Source organism: Mastigoproctus giganteus, chromosome 5 (genome assembly GCF_048544385.1).
Source record: "Mastigoproctus giganteus isolate SK-2022 chromosome 5, ASM4854438v1, whole genome shotgun sequence".
NCBI lineage: Eukaryota > Metazoa > Arthropoda > Arachnida > Uropygi > Thelyphonidae > Mastigoproctus > Mastigoproctus giganteus.
This window is the reverse complement of record NC_143579.1, coordinates 235,447,049-235,470,195: the sequence shown is the minus strand read 5'-3', so window position 1 is coordinate 235,470,195 and position 23,147 is coordinate 235,447,049. Positions and strand designations below refer to the sequence as shown.

Genomic DNA, 23,147 nt, shown 5'->3' with positions numbered 1-23,147 from the left:
GTCGCCAGCTTGGTTATATCGTAGTATGCTTGCATGATGTACGTATTCATTTCGATGCTCCACTTCATGCGTTGGCGTTTTCTCCCTTCCTGGGTGGTCACTAGCGCAGTTGCACAGGAAGCAATTCCAGTTGGTGGGGCAGGATGGCCTTGCCTTTCTCTTGTGGTAGCCATACGGGGGACAGCGCCACTTGCTCCAATGTCTTCCTCCGGAGACAGTCTCTGATTATTCGAACCGACCCCTCTGCCTAAGGTCTGAACGCGAGTGACTTTATCCTGTGCCACACTCGATGCTTCATGATTAATATTTCTCTGCGACATCACCATTTATGGAGGTGGACCCTGTTTAGCTTCGGCTTATGTACAGTGGTTATAATAATAATGATTATTATTATAATTAGCCACATGGTGCAAGAAAGCCTGAGGCTTATGCTTCCCCTGCCGAAAAAAAAAAAAAAAAACCCCGAGTTATTACTCTGCGTGTGCATGTGTGTGTGTGTGTGTGAGAGAGAGAGAGAGAGAGAGAGAGAGAGAGAGAGAGAGAGAGAGAGAGGAATCACCAAGAAAGAGAAGAGATATCCAGCTCAGAACCCTCTGGATGTGCCAAGTCCATACTCACCAGATGTGAGCCCCTGTGGTTTTCCTCACAACCTTCAGCTATCAATCCCCTCTGAATCTGTTAGCTCATTCCAGCGCTAATTATTCGGCAATAAGTGTAAAAATCGCTTACATTTAATACGTAAGTATTAAATGTAAACGATTTCTACAGTGATGCAAATTTTTAAAAATTTATTTTAATTAATTTGTTTACAGTTCATTAATTATAAAGTTGTATGATAATTTATTGATAATTGGTAAATTATATCAATATATCGATTATAATAGATAAATTAATAAACGTTTGATTAAGTTAGTTTCGTTTTATTAAATAATTTTCTTAATAATTACTAAATCACTTTTAAATCAAACGTCCCTCCATTCACCACAGCTGGTACTCCTGAGCACCACTGTTTATTTTTATTATTTTTTTTATAGGATTTCGCTGATACATGTGTACAAATTTCTCGAGAAACACAAGTACACAAGGCAATAACTTCTTCACGAATTTCCCTTGTTGGTCATCTGAAGCATTGTTTGATTAATAATCGATCAATCACTCAATCAAATCATTCGACCATATCGTTTCGTTCAAGTATCGTATTACGAGTTCAGATTACACCTTGGATTAAATTACAGGCTCATATTTCTCCCATCATTCATTTTTAAATCAAACAGCGTATGAGTTCATCAGAAAATTTTCTGCCGGTTATTCTTACATGTTTAAATTAGTCATGCTAATAGGAGCCCAAGGATGTTGTTATGGATGTTCTTTATATCTAGTTGAAAAATTAACTTTAACCTTGAGAACTAATAAGTACTTCCCCTCTCTCCGCCATTCAGGAAATGTACGTACTAGTTAGCGAATGCCTTTTGTCAAAATATCAAGTATTGAGGGAGAGAGAATGGCAGAGACGTCTTGGCTATTTGGTTATCTAGTTGATTATATAGTTTTGTGATGGTTTTAAATAAATGCCAAAAAGATAATATTGTTAAATATACAAGGCAAATGTCGGGCTATAATGAACTTAGTTACCAGGTCGAGAATTTCATTGACTCTCCTAGCTGGAATTGTAGTCCTCAGTTCTTACTTAGGATTGATGAACTTAACAGGTAAGACAGTATAAAAAAAGTATATGTCTGTATATATATATATATAATTTTTTTTTTTCTTCACGATTATATCAAATATAATGGAAAGTATACATTACGACTCGAAAAGCTTAGGGCGTGTATGGACGATGTGACAACACCGGGTCGCGTGCAGCAAACAGCAGCAAAGCATATATATTTATAATGAAATTAAATTGTGAATGGTGACCGACTTTTATCCTCCATATATCTGACTGTACTATATTTATTTTATTGCTATTCCAGAGTAATCATTTGCTGTCTCTTAGGAGATAGCGAGCATTTTTAACTCAAAACAAAACAAAAACTTCTTTTGTTTAGAGCTATTAATCGTTATTTGGTATCCTTTCATAGTAGGTCCCATCCAAATCCGTATCCGGGTTGTTCTTCAGAGTTTAATGTGGGCGTTTAACTCGCAATTTGGGGAATAATCCAAACAGTTTAGGTAGTTGCTATGAGAATATTAGGGAAGAGAGATAACCATTACTGATATTTCGTGTTCGTCCTTGTTTTGTATTTATAGTTTATGGTAGCCACGCATGGTATTTGGTTGATATTGAGTCGCATATTTTTCATTAGCGACTTGCGAATTCGACCACCGTACAAGAGAATAAGCACAATACGATCATGGCTTATTTATTTCTGGCAGTGACGCATTTCTTATAATAATCTTTTTGTCACCTGGCAGACCAAAAGCTTCTTTCAGGATCCCTTTAATAATATAAAGATGTAAACAAAAAGAAAATTATTAACTGAAGCAGTCTGTTCAATCATGATGGCCTGATCTTAAAATTCGTTATTGCTTTCTCTGTCTATTGAAAGAGAATGTACACACAGAGTTAAAAAAAAAAAAAAAATTACAGCTAATTTTTTTAACCCTGGCTTTATTTTTATTGGTGTCATTTAAACTACACTGAACAGATGTTGAATGTCTGGTTCAATGAAACATCAGCACTTTTGAGTGGCAGGGGCAATTATCAAAAGCTTAATTTGGTACAATCTTTGCATGTGGGGAGAGGGACTTCATTGCTTGTCTGTATAAGACTAGATAGAACCTCAAGGGCTCACATCTGGTGAGTATGGACTTGGCACACCCAGGGTCCTGAGCTGGATATCACCGTTCTTCTCTTTCTTGGTGATCCCCTTCTACTTCTGACTCTCTCTCTCTCTGAAGGTAACTCAGAATTTTTTTTTGGCTGGTGCAGTGTAAGCCTCAGTCTTCCTTGCACCATATGTATAGCTAATAATAATAATATTTGGTGATGAAGAACAACCACATGAGTCAGAGGAGTTTCAACTGCTCTGACTTATGTGGTTGTTCTGGAGTATAAACAGAACTTTTTAATATTACAATAATTCAATTTCCAAAATGACCGAGGTAGGGAGTTGGAAACAATTTTGGACAGAAATGGATTGGACAGTAATTGTCTGCTGAAACGGATAGTGGGCCAAATTATAAAGCACTACAAGAACAGTACTGCCTATATTCATGTATACAGTCCCTCCCTACCTGAATTGTAAGCAGATGGGTGTATTGTAGTTGCTGGATGAGGATGTTTGTAGGGAGAAGGTTAATTAGAAAAAAAAAAAAAAATAGAACCATTGCTTATGAGGGATCTGTTAGATACCCACTAAACAGGTAACCACTTGTAATTAATATTCAGTTGAAAGAAAAGCAGAAAATATTGTATCATCATTGTTTAGATAAAAATTAATGGGAAGGATAATACATCAAGGATAATACTCTGCTCTAGAATTAAAAAAAATAGTAGAGGAGGAGGAAAGTTTTTGTTAAATGTCACATGAATAATGATGGACTAAAAAGGCCAAAAAAAAAAAAAAAAAAAAAAAATGTTAATTTGAAGAACTTCCATTTTTGTGATACTCTCTGAAACATTATTGCTGCTGACTGAAAAGAATGAAACACTGACGAGTAAGAAGAGGGGGGACGAGAGAGAGACCAATTCCATTAGCATACCAGAGAGCATTTCATACCACCTCTCACTTTTGCATGCTTAGTCCAGTTTCCTTTATCTTTATTTTCTTAAACTATTAATTGAGGAGTTTCCCCCTCAGGAATATTTTCCATTCACTATTTTCATTTCTGAAAGCTTTCTCTGTTCTCAAATTTTCCCTTTTCTCAGTGCATATTTTTTGATCTCTGTTATTATAGGTAACTATTTGGTATATATTACATTTTACTATCTTTTAAGTGCCTTTGGTTTTGATCACTTTTTATGTAATTATTAATTTCTGTGACAGAATAGTTGCTATGTTACATGTCACCAATTTGAAAATGACTGGATTTGAATTAATTTGCTAGGAAATCCCTTCATAAAATCTGAAAGTGAAGTGGCCAAGCTTCTCATTGTTGGCACTTTCTTGGGGGAAGGACACTGCTCAAAATTGGATTATACTAAAAAAAAAATGGAATATGGGGCCTAAACATATGTAATTTAAAAGTTCTGTGGAGGGAGGGCAAAATTCAGAGTTATGACTGTTAATTGCTATTCTTAACCCAATTAGAGACACAGTAAGAAGGATTGTTCATACTCTAATTGTACGGGGTCACAGTTAGACTCCACACACCTATATTTGAAAAATCAGCAAAAATTATTAAAAATTGTTCACTTAAAAAAGTGAACCATTGAAAATAAAAGTGGCATCAAAAGATGCCACTTTTACTTTCAGTTTTTTCTGAACACAACTGTGAAAATTCATTCCATTTTTCATGTTAACAGCATACATTTTAAATAATTTTTGAAATTAAAACTACCTTTAGATTGTTGGCAAGTGAAATGCAAATTTAAAAACCATACTCTTCAATGGACTCCTGCAATTGGGTGATACATCACTAATAGGAACACCCACTCTGTGAAGCATGTGCATAAACAGTTTTATTCCAGATGATGCTTCAATGTCACTAAGCCAGAATGTTACTGATTATTTCATATAATTAGTTTTAACTTAATTCATTTAGTTTTTCTAATTATGAAATAATTAAGAGATTTCTGAAATTTTCAGGGTAGAATTCAAAGACAATATTTTCAAAAACAGCTATTACGAGTTTCAGCTGTGTGGAAAGAGTAGATGAAGAACACGAATTACTGAAATATTGTCTGGGCTCGAATCAACCCCACATGACAAAAAAAAAAAAAAAAAAAAACTGCAGCCATTACCAACCCACTGCAGGATGGAAGCCTCCTCAACAATTCATGTTGAGGGAAATGGACCATAATCTGCTCCTGATCACTTGGCTATGGAGGCCCACATGACAAACGGGTTAAATTATACTTTCAAATGGGGTTCAAACCTGTGACCGCTAAATATGGAGGATGCGGAAAGGTCAGAGAATGACCACCGCATATCCCCGGAGCAATATGGCCCTAGTTGCTAATGCTCCTAAAAAAAAATAACAACAGCACATATACTTTCAAAGGCAATGGGATTATAACATTACTTAATATTTTTTGCATAACTTTTGTAATAGTATACCCTTATGCATATTAAAAATTTAATTTTAATTTTTCTTAGGTGGGTTTCAGGATTATTTTCTTTCTTTACTGAAACTGCTTCATTCATTAAATACTAAACTTATATCATATATGAATGATATGAAAATATTTCTCTCTCAGTATATAATGTGGAACATAATACAGAATGGGTCATATGTCAGTTTACTTAGAAATAATTTATAGGAGGGCTGCTCTGAAACTAATGCCTACAAAATTTTTCCCCCGCACATGATGTGCACAAAAATGTGCAAGAGTAAGAATAGGCTTTGATGCACTGAAAACAATTGTGAACAATTTGGGATACAAGAAATTGCATGACCTGTGTCAAGTGAAAATTTGAACATCAATATTCTGGAAGTTTTGACATTGCGTTGCAAGATGGTAGGGCTGTAGTAGCATATGAAAACAGAGAGTGACTTATGTGCTTATGAAGAAGTATGTTATGTAGTTCCTGAATGTAGAGAACATTGCACCCATTACAGTTCACTGATGAAAATACTCACAAAGGAACCTATAGTACTTGGTACTGTGCATAGGTGTGTCAGTGATGGTAGTAGTGGTTTGAAAGGCGTGCCAAAGTCAGGCCATCCTCCCATTGCAGCAATAGCAGAAAATGAGGAGAGTGGATAAACTGATTTATGAAGAATGTATTAAGATCTGGAAAATGTGCGAGAGTAAGAATAGGCTTTGATGCACTGAAAACAATTCTGGACAATTTGAGATACAAGAAATTGCATGCCAGATCCAGTCCATTAAAGCTAATGTCAAATCAGAAGGAACAGAATGCAGGCTTGTGCAATCCTCTGGAGTGGTATGAGACCATGGATAATAGTTTTCTTGGCAGTATCATCACTGAAGACAAGATCTGGGTATATCACTATGAACTAGAGTCAAAGCAGTAATCTGTGGAGTGGCTGCAAAAATTCACTGCTTTTTTTAAAAAAAAAAAAATCAAGGTTCGGTCACCTGGAAAAATCATGTGTTCTACTATTTTTTTGGGTCAAGAGAGGGTCCTTGTGAATTTCATGTGATTGGGATACATGATGAATTCTGCTTGCTATGTAGAAACACCAAAGAAGCTGAACACACAAACTGCAAGAGTAGGGTCAGAGAAGGAAGCGAAAATTTTCTCTTTAGTAGCAGTGTCAGACTTCACACTAATATTCTGACAAGGAAGACTATCATGGAATTCTGATGGATAGTTCATATTGCTTGTGCAGTCCTGATCCTGCTCTTTCAGATTTTCTCCTGTTTAGTCCTATTGAATGATGGCTTTCATGGGAAACACTTTGTCGACGATGATACTGTCATTTAAGATGTGGGTGGATGCTTACAGCTACTTTTATGAGACTGAGTCGCAGGCTCTGGTTTAGCAGTGGAGAAATGTATAGAAAGTGCCGATGAATATGTTGAAAAATAAATGCAAGTACAGTAGACTCGATTATCTAGGATGGGGGTGGATTATCCGGTTTGCAGCTTAACTGGAGTATTTACGGCCTACAGAATTCTAAGTCATATAATATAAAGAAATACTGTACACATAACCTGTTACATGTGTTGTTTGTTTATATTTTGTAAAAATACATTTTTCAGTTTCCATATGAAAAAGAAAAGGGTTATTCTTTCTATTGATCAAAAACCTAAGCTCATCAATAAGCATGAAAAAATATTATAAAATGCCAAGTTTAATTGAGTGCTCTTGAATGTACATGAAATGACAAAGTGATGCTTTGAAATTTGCATAGTACCTTTTGCAGGAAGGTGAACCAAAGCAAAAAAGCAAATTTCACTGTTATCCTTTTTTTACAATTGCTTTTTTCATTTTGCTGATTATATGGGAAAGAACATCTAGAAACTTCATAGAAATTACCTCAAGGACGTTGGTGCTCTTCTTGTTGAGTTGCCACTATTTTTAAATTATTTTATAGACATATTTGGCACTATTTCTTTTATATTAATAAAAAAATATATATACTTCTCAGTATGCTGTAACAGTTTAATTTTAACTTAGTTTACAATATAACACTGCATAATGCACAATAGAACCAGACAATCATGTCAGATATGAATAAAACCAATTCAGTGTGCATACAAGTCAGTATACAATAAATGCTAGTGTGGATTCTTTTGAGTTTCAATTTATGTTATTCATCTTTGGGCCAATTTGAAGGGAAAGTCTAAAATTCAAGCAGTTACTCTTGAGATTTCCAAGGCTTTGGGGTCGGCCACAAGTATGTTCAACCGGTTTTGTCGAACAGGGCCCCGTGCTGAGATGGTCTAAATAATAATATTATTCACATCTTTTCTGCATTTCTATCAACGAACTCATCGCTGTCTTAATGTCTAGTTACCCACATTATTGTTACTCCAAGAGTGCTTGCACAAGGTGACTTGGTGCCTCCGTAGCTAGGTAGGCAGGAGCAGCAGTGCGTAGCACACGCTTCTTGATTAGACTGGGGTTCGAGCCCGTGACCACCAAATACGGAGGATGTGGAAAGGTCAGGGAATGACCACCGCATATCCCCGGAGCAATATGGCCTTAGTTGCTAATGCGCCTAAAAACCAAATAACAAACGAGGTGACTTTAAAAAATTGCTAGAAATTGTTGGAGGTTTTATGGTGCAATGCCTGCTAAAGGCCATTATGTGCCAAATTGCTAGAAGTAGAGCATATACGTCATTCTCAATGTATATATTTTGATATCAAACATGGGACGTTATTTAAAAATGTAATTTTTATGCTATATTCAATAATGTTGTATTGTTTTTAACTTCTGGAGGTAAGGAAATAAGTAATGACTGCAATTAGCATTAGTAGAGGCATATGATGCAAGAAAGCAAGCTTATGCAGCATCAGCCAAAAAAAAAAAAAAAAAAAACCTTTCCACTTCACCCCTCCGTTCGTTCAAAATACCTGTCCAGCTGAGCCTTAAATTTATTTAGACTATCAACTTCCACAACAAGGGATGGAAGTCTGTTCCACCAACCAACTACCCGCTGGCTAAAGGCAAATTTCCGCACATCTATCCTACATCTGCCTTTCCTCAATTTGAATTTATGCCCTCTCAGGTGATTATTCTGAGCAAGAGGCAGTATCCCATCAGCATTGAGCATGCTCAAACCATTCAAGGCTTTGTACACCTCTATCAGATCAGCTCACCGGTGCCTAGTCTCCAGACACTGTAATTTGCAAAACTTAAGCCTTTCTTCATAAGAGCAACCCTTCGTTCCATTCACTAACCTTGTTGCCCTTCTCTGTACTTGTTCCAGCAGCTCTACATCCTTCTTGAAATGAGGCCTCCAGACCTGTATACAGTACTCAAGGTGCGGCCTGACCATTGCCTTATACAAGGGAATAATCACCTCCTTATTCCTGCTAGAAAAATTCCTGTATATCATTGATAAGACACTATGAGCTACTCTTGCAGCCTGTCTGCACTGTCAGAGAACTTCATATCTGCCTGCACAATTACCCCCAGGTCCTTTTCATTCTCTACCACTGTCAGTGTAGTTAAACAATGTTGTTGATTAATGTTTTAAATATTATTTGTATTTAAAATTTTTGTTCAGTATAATATAAAATTATTTAATTATTTCTTAGTTATTGTAAAATTTAGAAAAATAAAAAATTACTATTACAAAAACACCCAGTATATATTTTACACAGACCCTAGGCCCCCCCCCCCAAGTAATTTTTGAACAGGGCCCTGCAAATTTTGGGATTGGCCTTGCAAGGCTTTGATTGTGTTTGGAATGAAGGTCTTTTAAGAATGCCACCATTCTGTGGATTGCTGTTTGCTTTTTGTAATTGGGTAGCCAGTTTATCCTGAGGGTAATAATTGATGGTTTTCTGTCTTGTAACTTCTCAACTAGTGTTCCTCAAGAAATGTGAACATTATTATAATCTGCAGTTCAGTACCATCCATTGGTTAAAGGCTAAGAAGACAGGAAATACTTGTTGACATCAGACTCAAATTTCATAAATTATAATTTTCAGGAAACACATATGAAGGAAAGTTGTTCCAAAACAGAAGAAAGGATAAATGAGGAAGAAGAAAAATTTGCTCTAAGTTTTGAGTTGAACAGCAAATGGATGTTGAATGGTTGAGGCATACGTTCAGCAGGTTTGGAAAAGAGCAGAGGAATTGCAGATGCCAATTGAGAACAGCATCCATGGAAGTATCTATAGAAAACCATAAGTTGAACATCAATGAATTTCTTTTGAGACAAAATAAAGATAGTTCATAAGAGATGAATCATTGATTAACCTGACTGTCCTTTGTAATAGCATAGAAGCTTGAAAGAGGTTTTGGAGACACGAATCTAGATGTGAGAATATCTAAGATGGTGTTCACTCTGTATAAATGTCACTCTGTATAAATGTGGATTTGAGATTTGTACAGAGTCGTTATTTAGATGTATTTGTTAAAAAAAGTAATTCCAAGAGTGAAAAAGAATATCTAATTTTTTGATGCAGAGGAAGGAATATTTGTGATGTACTTATACCAAGAAAGTTTAGAATTCAAGTTAATTCCCAATAGAGATATGTGACCTTGTCTAGAAATTAGTGGCATCAAAAATGAGCATGGGAGCAGTAGATTTTTTTTTTTTGCAAAAAATAAGACTTTTAGAAGATTTAAAGTTAATTACATTTTCTTTGTTTTGCTCAGATTACATGTAGATTAATATTTAAGGAACTGGTATTGGTAATGTTAGATTTTTGAGAAATTGAAGCTGTGCTGGGCAAGGTTTCTCAAACTAGAAGGTGGAATGTAGTGTGCTGTCATCAGCAAAACTATGGATAAGGTTCCCAGTCAATAGAACGTATTCCCATGGGCACTGTTCTTGTCAATTGGAATTCATAATTCCTCTGCTTTCTTCCAAATCTGTCTGAACATGTGCCACAACCAGTCAATGTCTATTTGCTATCTGACTCTAAACTCATTTTGCCCCTTCCTCATTTATCCTTTCTACTTTTATTCTCCCTTCCTTTCCCAAAATTTACAATTTACAGAAATTTGAGTCTAATGTCAACAAGTACCTTCTCTTTTCTCAGTCTTTAACCAATGCACAGCACTACTGTGGGATCTGATACCTTTCGCATTTGGGATTCTCATTTTAAAAAAAATCTCTTGTCATAGGAAATTAACACTGGATCTTTTCTCAGTAAACTGATGTAGATCCCATCCTGTATATAAAAGTATGATGCAAACTCTGTGCAAATGATTTAAATCATACTTAAGTTTATGCAGAAATTGAAGCCCACTCTCCAAATTTAAATACTTTTACACTGATTTGTCTTTTTTTTTTTTTTTTTTTTTTTGTGTTAGATGAAATTTACAACATGCAGGGTGGTTATAATTCAAGTGGGTCATTTCATCTGGATGTAGGTGGAAACCATTAATTGAAAAAAGATGAAATTTGGAATGGACACTAACATATGTGGAAATGGAAAGTGCAAAAAAAATTGGTTACAAATATTGCCACTGAGCTGTTTTACTAAAACAAAAATTCTGTGGCTTTTTTTTTCAGTTAGAGAATACTAGTATTTAAAGGGATTAAGAAGAGGACTTCTTTCCCAAGAAGTCCTCTCCAAGAGTGAAAAAGAATATCTAATTTTTTGATGCAGAGGAAGGAATATTTGTGATGTACTTATACCAAGAACGTTTAGAATTCAAGTTAATCCCCAATAGAGATATGTGACCTTGTCTAGAAATTAGTGATGACACTAATTTCTAGACAAGTTTCTTCACTTCCAAAATGATGAGAAAATTTGGAAGAGTGGGTAACATCTGCAGCTCAACAGCGGCTGTTGTTCAAGATAGCATATTGCTATGGCCGACATTACAGCATGAAATTAATATTAACATCAACTATCTGTAAAGTTCTTGGATTCATTCTTCATACAAGATCCCTGTGGTGCAAGAGCTAATAAAGACTGATTTGCATCAATGCAATGATTTTGGTTTGATGGAAATCATCACAAGTATGTTACTAATGTTTCCCCATGATATCCTTTGACTGTGCCACACTGCACTTCCGACTCTCTCAGCGTGTTACAGGCTTTAATAACTGTGAGATATAATCCTCATCCGGTTCTGTCTTGCATTCAGCAGAAGATTCACTTTCTCCATGAACGTGAATATGATATCCGCTTCTGCTGGATTCCCAGCTTGGGATTAGGGGAAATGATTTGGCTGGCACCGGAGCCAAATCAGCAATTCCCAATAATAATTGCTGCCTGTCAGTCCCCTATACAGACTACAAGCAAATAATACACCAAAAGATACACTCCCAATGGCAGGATTCATGGAATAGACAGACTACGAATAAATTATATTGTATAAAGCCTGTATTTGAACCATGGCAGTCTAGTCTGCGCAGGAATCATAAGGAGGAAGTTGTTCTTGCCCAGACCCGCATAGGACATAGTCATTTGACACATTCGTATATTCTGAGGACTAATAATCCTCCTATGTGTGAGTCCTCTGGCACAATTTTATCAATCAGACATTTTAATTGACTGTCCAGTTTTTGGCAATATACGTCTTACCACTTTTAACCATCTGACTGAGCCATATACACTCAGTCAGATTTTATCTGACAGTGACCATGTGTCTGTATTTTTAGCTTTTTGAAATCAGTAAACCTTTTTGCTGATATTTAAAAAATTGTTACTTGTTTATTGATATTTATTCTTTTACAATTTATACTTGTTTTTATACCTTGACTTAGTGACCTAATTCATTAGGCCACTGAAAGTTTTACTTTTTTATGACCAGGTTTTGGCGCATTATAGCCTTAGTTGCTAATGCTAATAAAACCCAACCAACCAGTATATAGTGAACACAAATGGTTACCATGTTGATCATCTCAATTTTCATACATAATAGTTCATACAAACAGTACTCTACCAATTGCATACAGTGCGAAATTTGCCTTGGTAACAGTTTTTTGAACTAATTGATGTTGCTCAATGGGTTTAGGTATGCATAGGCAGATTATGAAAAGTTTTTTGGACAAGAGCACAGACAAAAGGAGCAAAGAATTATTTGCTTTTGTTAACACTAGAAAGAAAGCTATAGGAATACATTGGTCCTCTTGATATGAATGGTATAACTATTGATGATCCTGTACAGTTTGCTAAGAAACTGAGTAAATATTTTGCTTCTGCATTCATGCATGAAGATTTTAGATAGAGAGTTAGCAGACATCTGTCTAATACCGACTGGGAGTTAAATAATTTTATAATAACTGAAAGGAAGCTGGAAGAGATTGCTGCAGAACAAACAACACACCTACAGAAATGACATGGTTAAACCTTTAGCTCTGATACTGAGAGCATCCTTAGATTCAGACAACCGTATAGGTTGGAGTTGTTCTGGTGTATCTTCTATTCACAAGGGTAGTTCAAAGAGTGAGGTGGATAACCACAGACCTGCAAGTTTAGACCTCTGTCACAGAGAAAATAGCTTGGACTACGACGACAGAGAAAATAATGGACTTAATGAAATAATGACTGTTATAATGTGCAAGAATTAGTATAAGCTATTTATTAAAATTTTACTTCATTCTAAACTTAATACAGATGGCTACATTTTGGAGTTCCACTGAGCACCACTGTCATGCCAGAACCACTGTGAAATATAAGTTCCTCATGGAAACTGAATAAAAGGTATTCAGTCTCTAAGAGTCTTTCTTGATGAGAATGTCCTTTTGTGCCCCAAATAGGATATTTTCAACAAGAAAGACTGGGATTCTGTAAATTAGGCATGTGTGTGGTGATATAAAGGTAATCAAAGTTTGCTACTGCAATAAGATGTAGAAAAAGTAGGCAGATGAACTGGGTAACGGCAGTTGAATATATGGGTATCAGTTATCATAGAAGATTAACCTATCAACTGTGGGATAACTATACTCAGGGTAGTGGAGAATGGCCGGCCGGGCTAGCCGGGTGGGTAAAGTGCCTGCCTGGCAACCCAAAGGTCGCGGGTTTGATTCCCGCCTAGGGCTTGGATCAAAGTACTGCAAAAACCTTGGGAGGTGCATTATGGCCACAGAAGCCTATGTGCTACCAAAAAAAAAAAGTGGAGAATGAAAACGACCTGTGGATAATTGTGTAGTCAGGTATGAAGTTCTCTGAGCAGTGTAGACAGGCTGCCAGGACAGCCCATGGAGGTTTGTTAATGATATACAGGAATTTTGCCTGCAGGAATAAGAAGGTGATTATCCCATTACACAAGGCAATGGGTAGGCCACATCTTGAGGACAGGTCCGGAGGCTTCCTTTCAGGAAGGGTGTGGATCTGCTGAAATAGGTGCAGAGAAGGGAGATGAGATTGGAGAGGGAACAAAAGGGTGTTCTTACTAAAAAAAAAAAAAATGGCTTCAGTTCTGCAAATTTCAGCATCTGGGGACTAGGTACCTGCTGTTAATGGCTTAATGGCATTCTTCCTCTTGTTCAGACTAAACACGTGAAGGGACATAAATTCAAATTGAGGAAGGTTGGTTGTTGAAGGGGGCATGAACTGGTGATGTGGGAAGGGGTTTTTTTTTTTGGCTGATGCTTATAAGCTTGCTTTCTTGCATCTTTGAAGTTTCTTTTTTGCATACTAATTGAAGTGTATATCTGAGAAAGAGTAAAGATGCCAGTAAAGTAAAGACATCTTTATCTCTTCTTAGATGAGACACACAAGGGAACATAAATTAAATAAGGATTGTAGAACAAATTATTAGTACTACTAATACTATTTCCATCAGCTTTTTAGTTTATTTAATAAATAAAAAGTTGGTTTCTTTTTGTTAGTTAACTGAAATGATTGCATTTTGAAAAAATTCAGAACTGGATATCCTTTTAAATATTTGGTTTTAAAGGAAATTGAAATTGTTCTTTAAAAATTACAGTTAAATTTTTAAAGTTAATGTTTTTTGATCCATATAAGAAAATGTATGATTATATAGAATTCTATTGATTTCTTAATTATATATAGATCATGGCTCATTTGGTCTGTCAAAGCACATGGTAAGTTTATTTTTGTTTTTAAGTAATGCAAGGAACTTTTTGATATATTATTATAAAATTGAGTTGTATGGTTGCTTTTTTGTAATCTTGTTTTAGGGATGTTTCAGCACATGAAATTTGAATTTGTTGTATTGTTACATTTCAAATATTGTGATGGTATTTGTATTTATGCTACCTTATGCCATGCATTCCTTTAACACACGCTTCTTGATTAGACTGGGGTTCGAGCCCGTGACCACCAAATACGGAGGATGCGGAAAGGTCAGGGAATGACCACCACATATCCCCGAAGCAATGTGGCCTTAGTTGCTAATGCTCCTAAAAACCAAATAACGACAACAACATTCCTTTAAGTTGATAAAGGGGTACTTCACCTCAAAAGCTACTTGTTCTTTTATTTTAGCACTTTTATTCAAGATCTTATCAGTTCTATGCTTGCTTTATTTGTATTTACAGTACTTTTATTCTATTCGGTGTTTTATTCTTGTTTGTAAATATGTTTTATTAAAAAAAAATTTGATTTAATTTGCATGTTTGTTAGTCATTGCAAGGTGTTTTCCACATCGTGTTTCCAACACAAGTCATTTTTTCACGTTTCTTTTTTTTTTTTCCCCATTCACTGGATCATTTGTAGTTTAGTATTGGAGCATTCTTTTATATAATTTGTATTGTAATTTTTACTCAAATTTTTGTGTTTACACTACTTATTTCAAATTTTGCACTCTTCAAAGGTGCTATCTGCAGAGAAGACAAGGTAATCTCAGCAAGCTTTATTATATATTTTGTGGTTTCCAAAACTTTACTTCAAATTTTGTTACAGTGGTTTGTTAAATATATACATTAATTTTTTTAATCATGCTAGGAGGCAACCATGCTCCCTACTGTGTTGCCTGGGTTATGCTTGAACATACTTTTCAATAGTTTGTTGCAGTTCTTGTATTTAAGGCCAAATGCATATTTTTTTAAAAAATAACTCTGGGTGACACCAATTGAGATGTCTACAGATTCTTTTAAATAATATGGGCATCAAGAATTTCTTTACACATTCACGTTGTTGAGTTGTTTGCAATATGTGCAGTTGCTCTGCTGTGCTGGAATTGGCAGTTTTTTCCACCAATTTGTAGTAAGATACCATTATTAATTCCTGGCACCTAATGTTTCTATGTGAAAATTAGGACCAATAACAGATTGACAGCAGACATGAAATGGTGACCTTACTCCAATTTGTAATTCACCCAGTGACTGTTCATGAACATCATGAAAATTTAACAATTCATATTTTGTTATAACTGCTGGATCCAAATTCCAGAGAATATACTACAAGACATTAAATTTTTATGCATTTAACAGATGCCAGGTGAACAGAAGTGTCTACCTTTCTTCTAGGGAACCCCATTCCTGCATGGCATCTATGAGACATGCGACAGGTGTCTTATATTACCATAATATTATGATTTCATTGGCTTTTATAAGCCAAAATTGAACAATAGTCACCAATAGGTGGCGGCATCCTTGCCAGATTTTCAAAGCTAGTTAAGTGCTGCCATCTATTAACCTTCACTCATTGCACTCTCAATTGCAAAAAAGGACACTTGCGTGGTGTCTATTTAACCTCCCCCCCCCCCTTTTTTTTTAATTGTAAAAACTAATTTTTAGCTTTTTGACCAGAAATGAAATGAAAACAGTGATCTATGAATTATGATCTTGCTAAGCCCAGTGTAAAAAATATTGAACAACAATACATGAGAGAAACCAATAATAATAATAATAAAGTTTTTATTGTATTTATTTTAGAATTTAGAGTCACTGACCCCCCACCCCATTGGAATTAAAATGCTTGCATAGCATCTGGCAGATGCAACATGAATGTCTGTATTTTTGTCAGTTGTTCAAATTTAGCCAATGAAATCATATCATTATGGTAATATTAGACACCTGTCGCATGTCTCACAGATGCCATGCAGGAATGAATGGGGTTTCCTAGAAGAAAGGTAGACACTTTTGTACACCTGGCATCTGTTAAATGCATAAAAATTTAATGTCTTGTAGTATATTTATCTTATAGTAAATGCATAGTATATTGAAACAAAAACAGAAATTACAATATAACCAGTTTGGGAAAAGTATATGGGAGGATCTGATTTTATTTCTGGATTTTAAAAAAATAAGAAAAATTAAAAGTAGAGTATCTGTCAGATGCCATGCTAATAGAGTTGGAAACAGATAAGAGATGGCAGCACTTTCTGGAAAATTTCAACACAATTCATATATAAAAGGACACATCATTTGACTTAGAGATTAAGCCATGCATGTCCAATTATATGCTTAAGCAAGGTGAAACTGAAAATGTGGCTCATTAAATCAGCCACATTTGTAGGTGAATACATATGTACTTCACAGAGCTTGCACATGAGAAGCATAAATCAGTGTTCATTGAAATGGTTAAATAAATATCATCAAATGGCTATTTTGTTATTTTTTTTTAAAGATGAGGCACAATTGTGGTGGCTTGTTTTGAGACCTGGTGCCTCATCGTATATTGTGTACTTTCTCTTAGCATATCACTGAATAATGAGGCACTCTATTTGAGTTGGTATGTGGCATAAAAACTGAGTTAAGTGTGGGACTACAAATTTTGTTTACTTTTTTAAAATTTTTCTAAGTGTTTTATTTTTTGAAGTCTTAAAATTCTAAATCTGTGTAGTTTAGTAATTGCAAGCTCACTAGAACAGTTATTCCTTTTATTTTATTAAATTCCATTTTTGCATCCTAAACTATACAATGAAGCATCCTTTTTCTAAAGGTTGTGTTGCACATTATTAAAATAATAAAATAAAATGAACCACCTGTTTGATTCCCTCCTTGTGTAGGTATCTGTCCAATTGACTCTTGAATCTCCCTAGGCTGTATGCCACAATCAACCATTGAGGAAACTTATTCCAGTAATCAATGACTTACTGGCTAAAAGAAAACTTCCTGTAATCCAATCTAAAGCTTGTCCCACATAATTTGAATTTGTCCGTATTTCTGGAATCATAACATTGAAAATTTTACCCACATACATTTGACTTTCTCCCCTCAGACTTGTACACCTCAGTGAGATCTCTTTTAAGGTGTTTTAGTTACCAACTCTGGTGCCCAGCCTACATATTCAAAGTCTATCCTCATATGGCTGTCCCTTTGCTGATTTCACCAGGTAAGTTGCCTGTCTTTGACCCTTTCAAAAAACTGTCTTTCTTTAGATGTTGTTTCCATACATGAAAACAGTATTCCAAGTGTGGTCTTGCAGTTGCCTTATACAATGGGATTATGACAACTCTATCTTTACAAGTAAATGTACAGTAATTCCTTAATAGAATACTGCGTCTTCTTTGCTGCCTGTCTGCATTGCTTGGAGAACTTCATGTTCAACCATATAACTCCAAAATCTCTTTCTTCCTCTACTGTTTTTAATTTCAACCCCACCAAGTATATAAGTTATTTTGGAGTTGCTATTCATCCATGGTGACTACTTATTCCAGTAATCAACAACTTACTGGCCAAAAGAAAACTTCATGCAATACAGTCTGCACTCACCAAGTACAAGACTTTGCATTTTGCAGTATTAAAACTTAGCTGCCACTTTTCTGACCAGCCCAGAAGTAGTACTGATTCCTAGTGCTGATTAATAACTGCTCTTGACATTATCTGCAAATATTGATACCAAAGGGAAAAAAATTAAGAAACTTTTGTTATGGAAAAAAAAAAAGGTTAATATCTATATAGAATATCAAACTAAATTATATTTTGCTTGAATTTTATAGTGGAAACTGGCTCTCATACATCAAAGGAGACAAAATCACATTAACAGCACTTGTGAAGATCTGGAATTAAGTAACAAAACTTTGAGATACCTACCTCTTACTGGACTTGATCATCTTATTGTGGATGATCTACATAAATTAGTTTATTGCTATGTTCCTAAGGTAAGTGTTATGAATTTTTTGGTTTTGTTATTAAAATTAAGAAAAATTCCATCATTATTGAAGATTTATCTATGTTTTATCTTTAAATATGTTATTTAATGAATACTTTTTTTTAAAAATCTAAATGTTCTTAATGGTCATTAGTGACTCATAAAAAAATTGAGTACGGTAATATATGTACTATTCTTATATAATTAGTGTATGAGATTAGTGTAAATATGTATGTTACCTTCTCAAATTGTGGGGATTATTTTTTACAAGAAAACAAAATGCCTTACAGTGGAATACGGCATGTCCACTTCACAGAAACAGCTGGCACACTTGCGCTACCACATGGAGATTGACTCGATAAATCCACGATAGCCATAGCCACATCTTCAACACAAGAGGAGTCCACTTGTTTTTGACCTCTACCTGGTTGAACACCAAGATGTCCTGTTGTTTCAAATTTTGCAATCATTTTGTGGACAGCACAAACAGTTATAGGTCTACACCTTATGTGCTTCTGACACCAGAATTCTCTGATAGTCACAGCTGCATTGTTGCTGTTCTGATAGTACAGCTTCACTAATAGCACCTTTTCCTGCATGCACTGTAGTTCACCTGCAGTTGCTTCAATTTGCATAACGACTCGCTGGTCATAATGTTGTGGCTCATTGTTTTATGTATAATAACGGTACATTAATTATAGCCCGATGATGCCTACATTGGTCATAATGTTGTGGCTCATCGTTTTATGTATAATAACCGCACATTAATTATAGCCCGATGATGCCTACTTTGCTACTGCTGTAGTGTAGGCAAACATCTACTGTATGATTTTGAAGACTGCTTTGCTTTTATACAGTACAGTAGAGCTGAGTAGTGGCACTTTGGCAATACGATTATGCAAATAACTTACGTTATTTGCATAATCGTAACTAAGATTACGTGTCATATAGTGACATATAGTTATGTGCCAATAGTTACGTGCCATATAGTGACACATTTTGTAACTAATTTTTTTTTCCAATAAATGGTGAGGGCATTCTTTATTGTACCCATTGTCCAAATTTCTCTTCAGTAGAGTCTTAGAACTCTCTCCAGAGCCCTCTACATAGGGATACTTTAATTTTAACAACCCTGTACTTTAAGTTGTATTTGTATCCGTGTGATGTTTTGAATGATGATTAATTTTTCTTGTGATGTTTTGAATAACGATTCATTTTTCCTGTGTTGCTTGTTAATTTCATTTTTATTATTAATAGACAAACTGGTTTTCTGATGTTTTGGAATCTGATACGTGGCTCTCAAATTAATTCTGGCAAATTTTGAAATAATTTGATTAACAATAAAATTTAAGAATTTTATGTGTAACTTTTGAACAAAGAACAAGAAAACTGTAATATACTGCATTTTTGTTCACATTTAAGATATCCTGAACCCACTCACGATTGCTCTGTTGAAATTAAAAAGAAGAGAGAGAGAGAGAGAGAAAGAAAGAAAGAAAGAGAAGTGTATGTTAAATATAGTTAAGATACACCGATGAGCCAAAACATTGACCACCTACCTAATATGATGTTGGTTCTCTACGTGCAGCCAAAACAGCCCGTACCCGGCAAGGCATGGACGCTACAAGATTTCTAAATGTCTTGTGGTATCTGGTAACAACACATAACCAGCAGATTCTTTAACTCGTGTAAGGTCCGTGGTTGAGACGCTGCAGATCGGAGTTGCTGTTCCAACACAAACCACAGATGCTCGATGGGATTGATGTCTGGGGAATTTGGAGGCCAGGACAATACCTGGAAGTCTTCCTCATGTTCCACGAACCACTCTCGAACAATCTGGGCAGTGTGGCATGGTGCATTATCCTGCTGAAAGATGGCACTGCCAGAGGAGAAGACTGTTGCCACAAAAGAGTGTACTTGGTCAGCAATGTTTAGGTAGGTGGTAGACAGAGTGCCTGGCACATGGATGACTGGATGCAGGGTATCCCAGCAAAACACTGCCCAAAGCATGGCACCAACCAGCTTGTTTTTATCCCATGGTGCATCCAGGTGCCATCACTTCCCCAGGTAAACAATGCACACGTACCTGGCCGTCCACATGGTGCAACAGGAAACATGATTCATCGGACCAGACGATCTTCTTCCAATCACTCAAGGTCCAGTTTCGATGCTTCATCCAACACTTCACCGGCGGTTTGTGGGTTCCCCCTCCTCGGACCACTTTCGGTAGGTACTAACCACATCTGACCATGAGCACCCACCCCACCAGCCATGCCATTTTGGATATGATCTGACCCAGTTGTCTGTCCATTACAATTTGGCCTTTGTCAAACTCGCTCAAGTCCTTTCCCATCCGATGAACAAGAGTAACACTGATTAACGTTGCTCGGTATCAGGTGTTTTTTTATACCATATCTCGACCCATGCATGCACCGTAGTTCACCTGCAGTTGCTTCGATTTGCATAACGACTCGCTGGTCATAATGTTGTGGCTCATCGTTTTATGTATAATAACGGTACATTAATTATAGCCCGATGATGCCTACTTTGTGTCTAATTAATCTAATAGTAAAAAGTTCTTGCTATTTTTAATATTAGACTAATTTTTATATTCAATTAAAACTTCCTTTTCAGGTTGCGTGTACCAACTGGAAGCGAGTTCTACTTGTTCTGAAAAGTGGTGAACTTCAAAAGCCTCTGGACATTCGAGGGAATGATTCGCATGCTCCTAATCAGTTTTTAACTCTAAACCAGTTTCAAGAAAGTGAAGTCCAAAACAAACTGAACACATACCTCAAATTTTTATTTGTTAGAAATCCATTTGAACGTTTACTATCCGTATACAGAAATAAATTTGAAAAGAGTTATGGTGATTACTTTTGGTCCAGATTTGGACGAAAAATCATTAAACAGTATCGACAAAATGCCAGTACTGAATCATTAACTAAGGGGCACGATGTCCATTTTGAAGAATTTCTTCAATACATAAGTGAACTAGATGTTGCAGATGGCAAGACTGCATTCAATGAACATTGGAGACCTATCTGGGATCTGTGTTATCCTTGTCAAATTAATTATGACATAATTGGAAAATATGAATCGCTGGAAGATGATGCAGATTTTACACTGTGGAAGGCTAATGCATTTAACAAAGTAGCATTTCCAAAGCGTGAACAGAGCTACAAATTCAAACCCACATCTGATTTAATGCAACTGTATTACAAAAATATATCTCGCGCCTTACGAGAGAAATTGTACCATATTTATAAACAAGATTTTTTACTTTTTAACTATGAGCCATATTACTCGTAAAGCATATTTTATTTCCACAGTTATAGAAACTGTCATTTTTAAACTCGTAATTATATACTCAATTTATGTTATACATTTTATTTTAGAAAAAATCATTTACATTCCTCTGTATTGTTTGAAATGGAGCCAATTTCTCTTTATAACTGGCATTTTATGAAAGTTTTTTTTTTTTTAATTTTATTATTTTTTAAAATCAGACTTTGTGTATCAATTTGCTAGTAGGAAACCTCTCTGGAAATGATGCACCATTGAATCATGATGAAAAACTTTTGTATACTTTTTTTAGTCTAGCTGAAGATTGAAAGTTTTTTTAAGCTTTTCAGTGTCTGTATTATTTTAACCCTAGATGTCCATATATTAGATATTGCTAATAGATGAACAAACCTTGAGATTCAAACATGATATTTTAAAACACTGCTCCTAAATTGACTTAAATGGGGCATCTGTAAATTCCAATATCTGTTCTAGACAAGAAAATTCATATGTAATATTTGATTAAACTGAAACTAATTAACCTGACAACCTTTTCAAAGCACTTTTGTTCTGTACAAGTAAAGCCTAAGTGCTGTTCTTTATGCCTCTCACATTTTTTTTTTATTTTCAGTAATCCACTTATTTTTATCAGACTTCAATTTTTCTAGCTCACATTTGTTGTAATTTTAAGGGGATAATCCTATCTTGAAGGGGGTTGCCTCATTTTTTATATCATTATGATGGTGGGTTAGATGAGAACAACAAAAGTTAAACAATCCTTTATTTGAACTGATAGTAAGATAAACCTCATATTTCAACAGTTTCTACTAATCTAATCTTTGGATACCATTTAATTTCTTCTTAATTAAAGTAGATGACAATTGTACTGGGGGGGAGAGTCAGTTTATCTCAGTTTTATGAAGAAAGGAGCCATCAACAAACCACAATATGCTTGGGTCACGTGAAGGCTGGAATCCTCCAGTGTCTAATTCAAAAGGGGTTTGCTTACAAGACAATGCCCATCTTCATAGTGACATTACAATTGTTGGTACCATTCATGATTTTCATTTTGAATTGCTATTACACCATCCTTATTCTCTGACTTGGCTCCAAGTGACTATCATCTTTTTGGACCACTAGAAGAGGTGTTTTGGTGGGAGAATGATGTGGTTGAAAAGCGGTGAACGATTGGGCAGTCGGTAAAAAAAGACCAAAGAAATTCTTCTCTGATAGTATCCAAGTAATAGTTTTGCAGTGGAAGATAGAAAGGGAGGAAACTGTGTTGAAAAACACTGGACCCTTATGACAAGTTTGAACAGGATTGTTTAACTCAGTGGTGTCCAACCTTTGCCCGTACGGCCCGTATTTATGTTAAATTTGTTTCGCACAGAGTGATTTGAGAAAAAATTGTCACATTTTCTATATCTTGTTACTCGTAAAAGGAAATTTCTATTTTCATGTTACTGTTTTTCTTTTCAAGTTATGTATAAAAAATGCAAATTCCCAGCACTTTTATGTGCAACAAATCTAAGTCGGTGATTTATATTTTAGATTTTATTAAAATTATAAAAATATTACTTATTTATTATTATTATTTTTTAAATAGTTTTGTTTCTGTTTGAAATACTTCACTTTTGTTTTAAAA

The 23,147-nt window shown here is 35.3% G+C and overlaps 1 protein-coding gene across 1 annotated transcript; it reads left to right on the top strand.

Annotated features, from left to right (window-relative positions):
* Positions 1 to 1,358: 1,358 nt before the first annotated feature.
* Positions 1,359 to 21,544, top strand: LOC150086299 (carbohydrate sulfotransferase 11-like). The gene is made up of 4 exons (XM_090373821.1): positions 1,359 to 1,709; positions 14,231 to 14,262; positions 18,066 to 18,227; positions 20,852 to 21,544. The coding sequence occupies exons 1-4, from the start codon at positions 1,619 to 1,621 to the stop codon at positions 21,527 to 21,529; spliced, it is 963 nt and encodes a 320-aa protein (XP_090229947.1). The 5' UTR covers positions 1,359 to 1,618; the 3' UTR covers positions 21,530 to 21,544.
* The last annotated feature ends 1,603 nt before the right edge of the window (positions 21,545 to 23,147 follow it).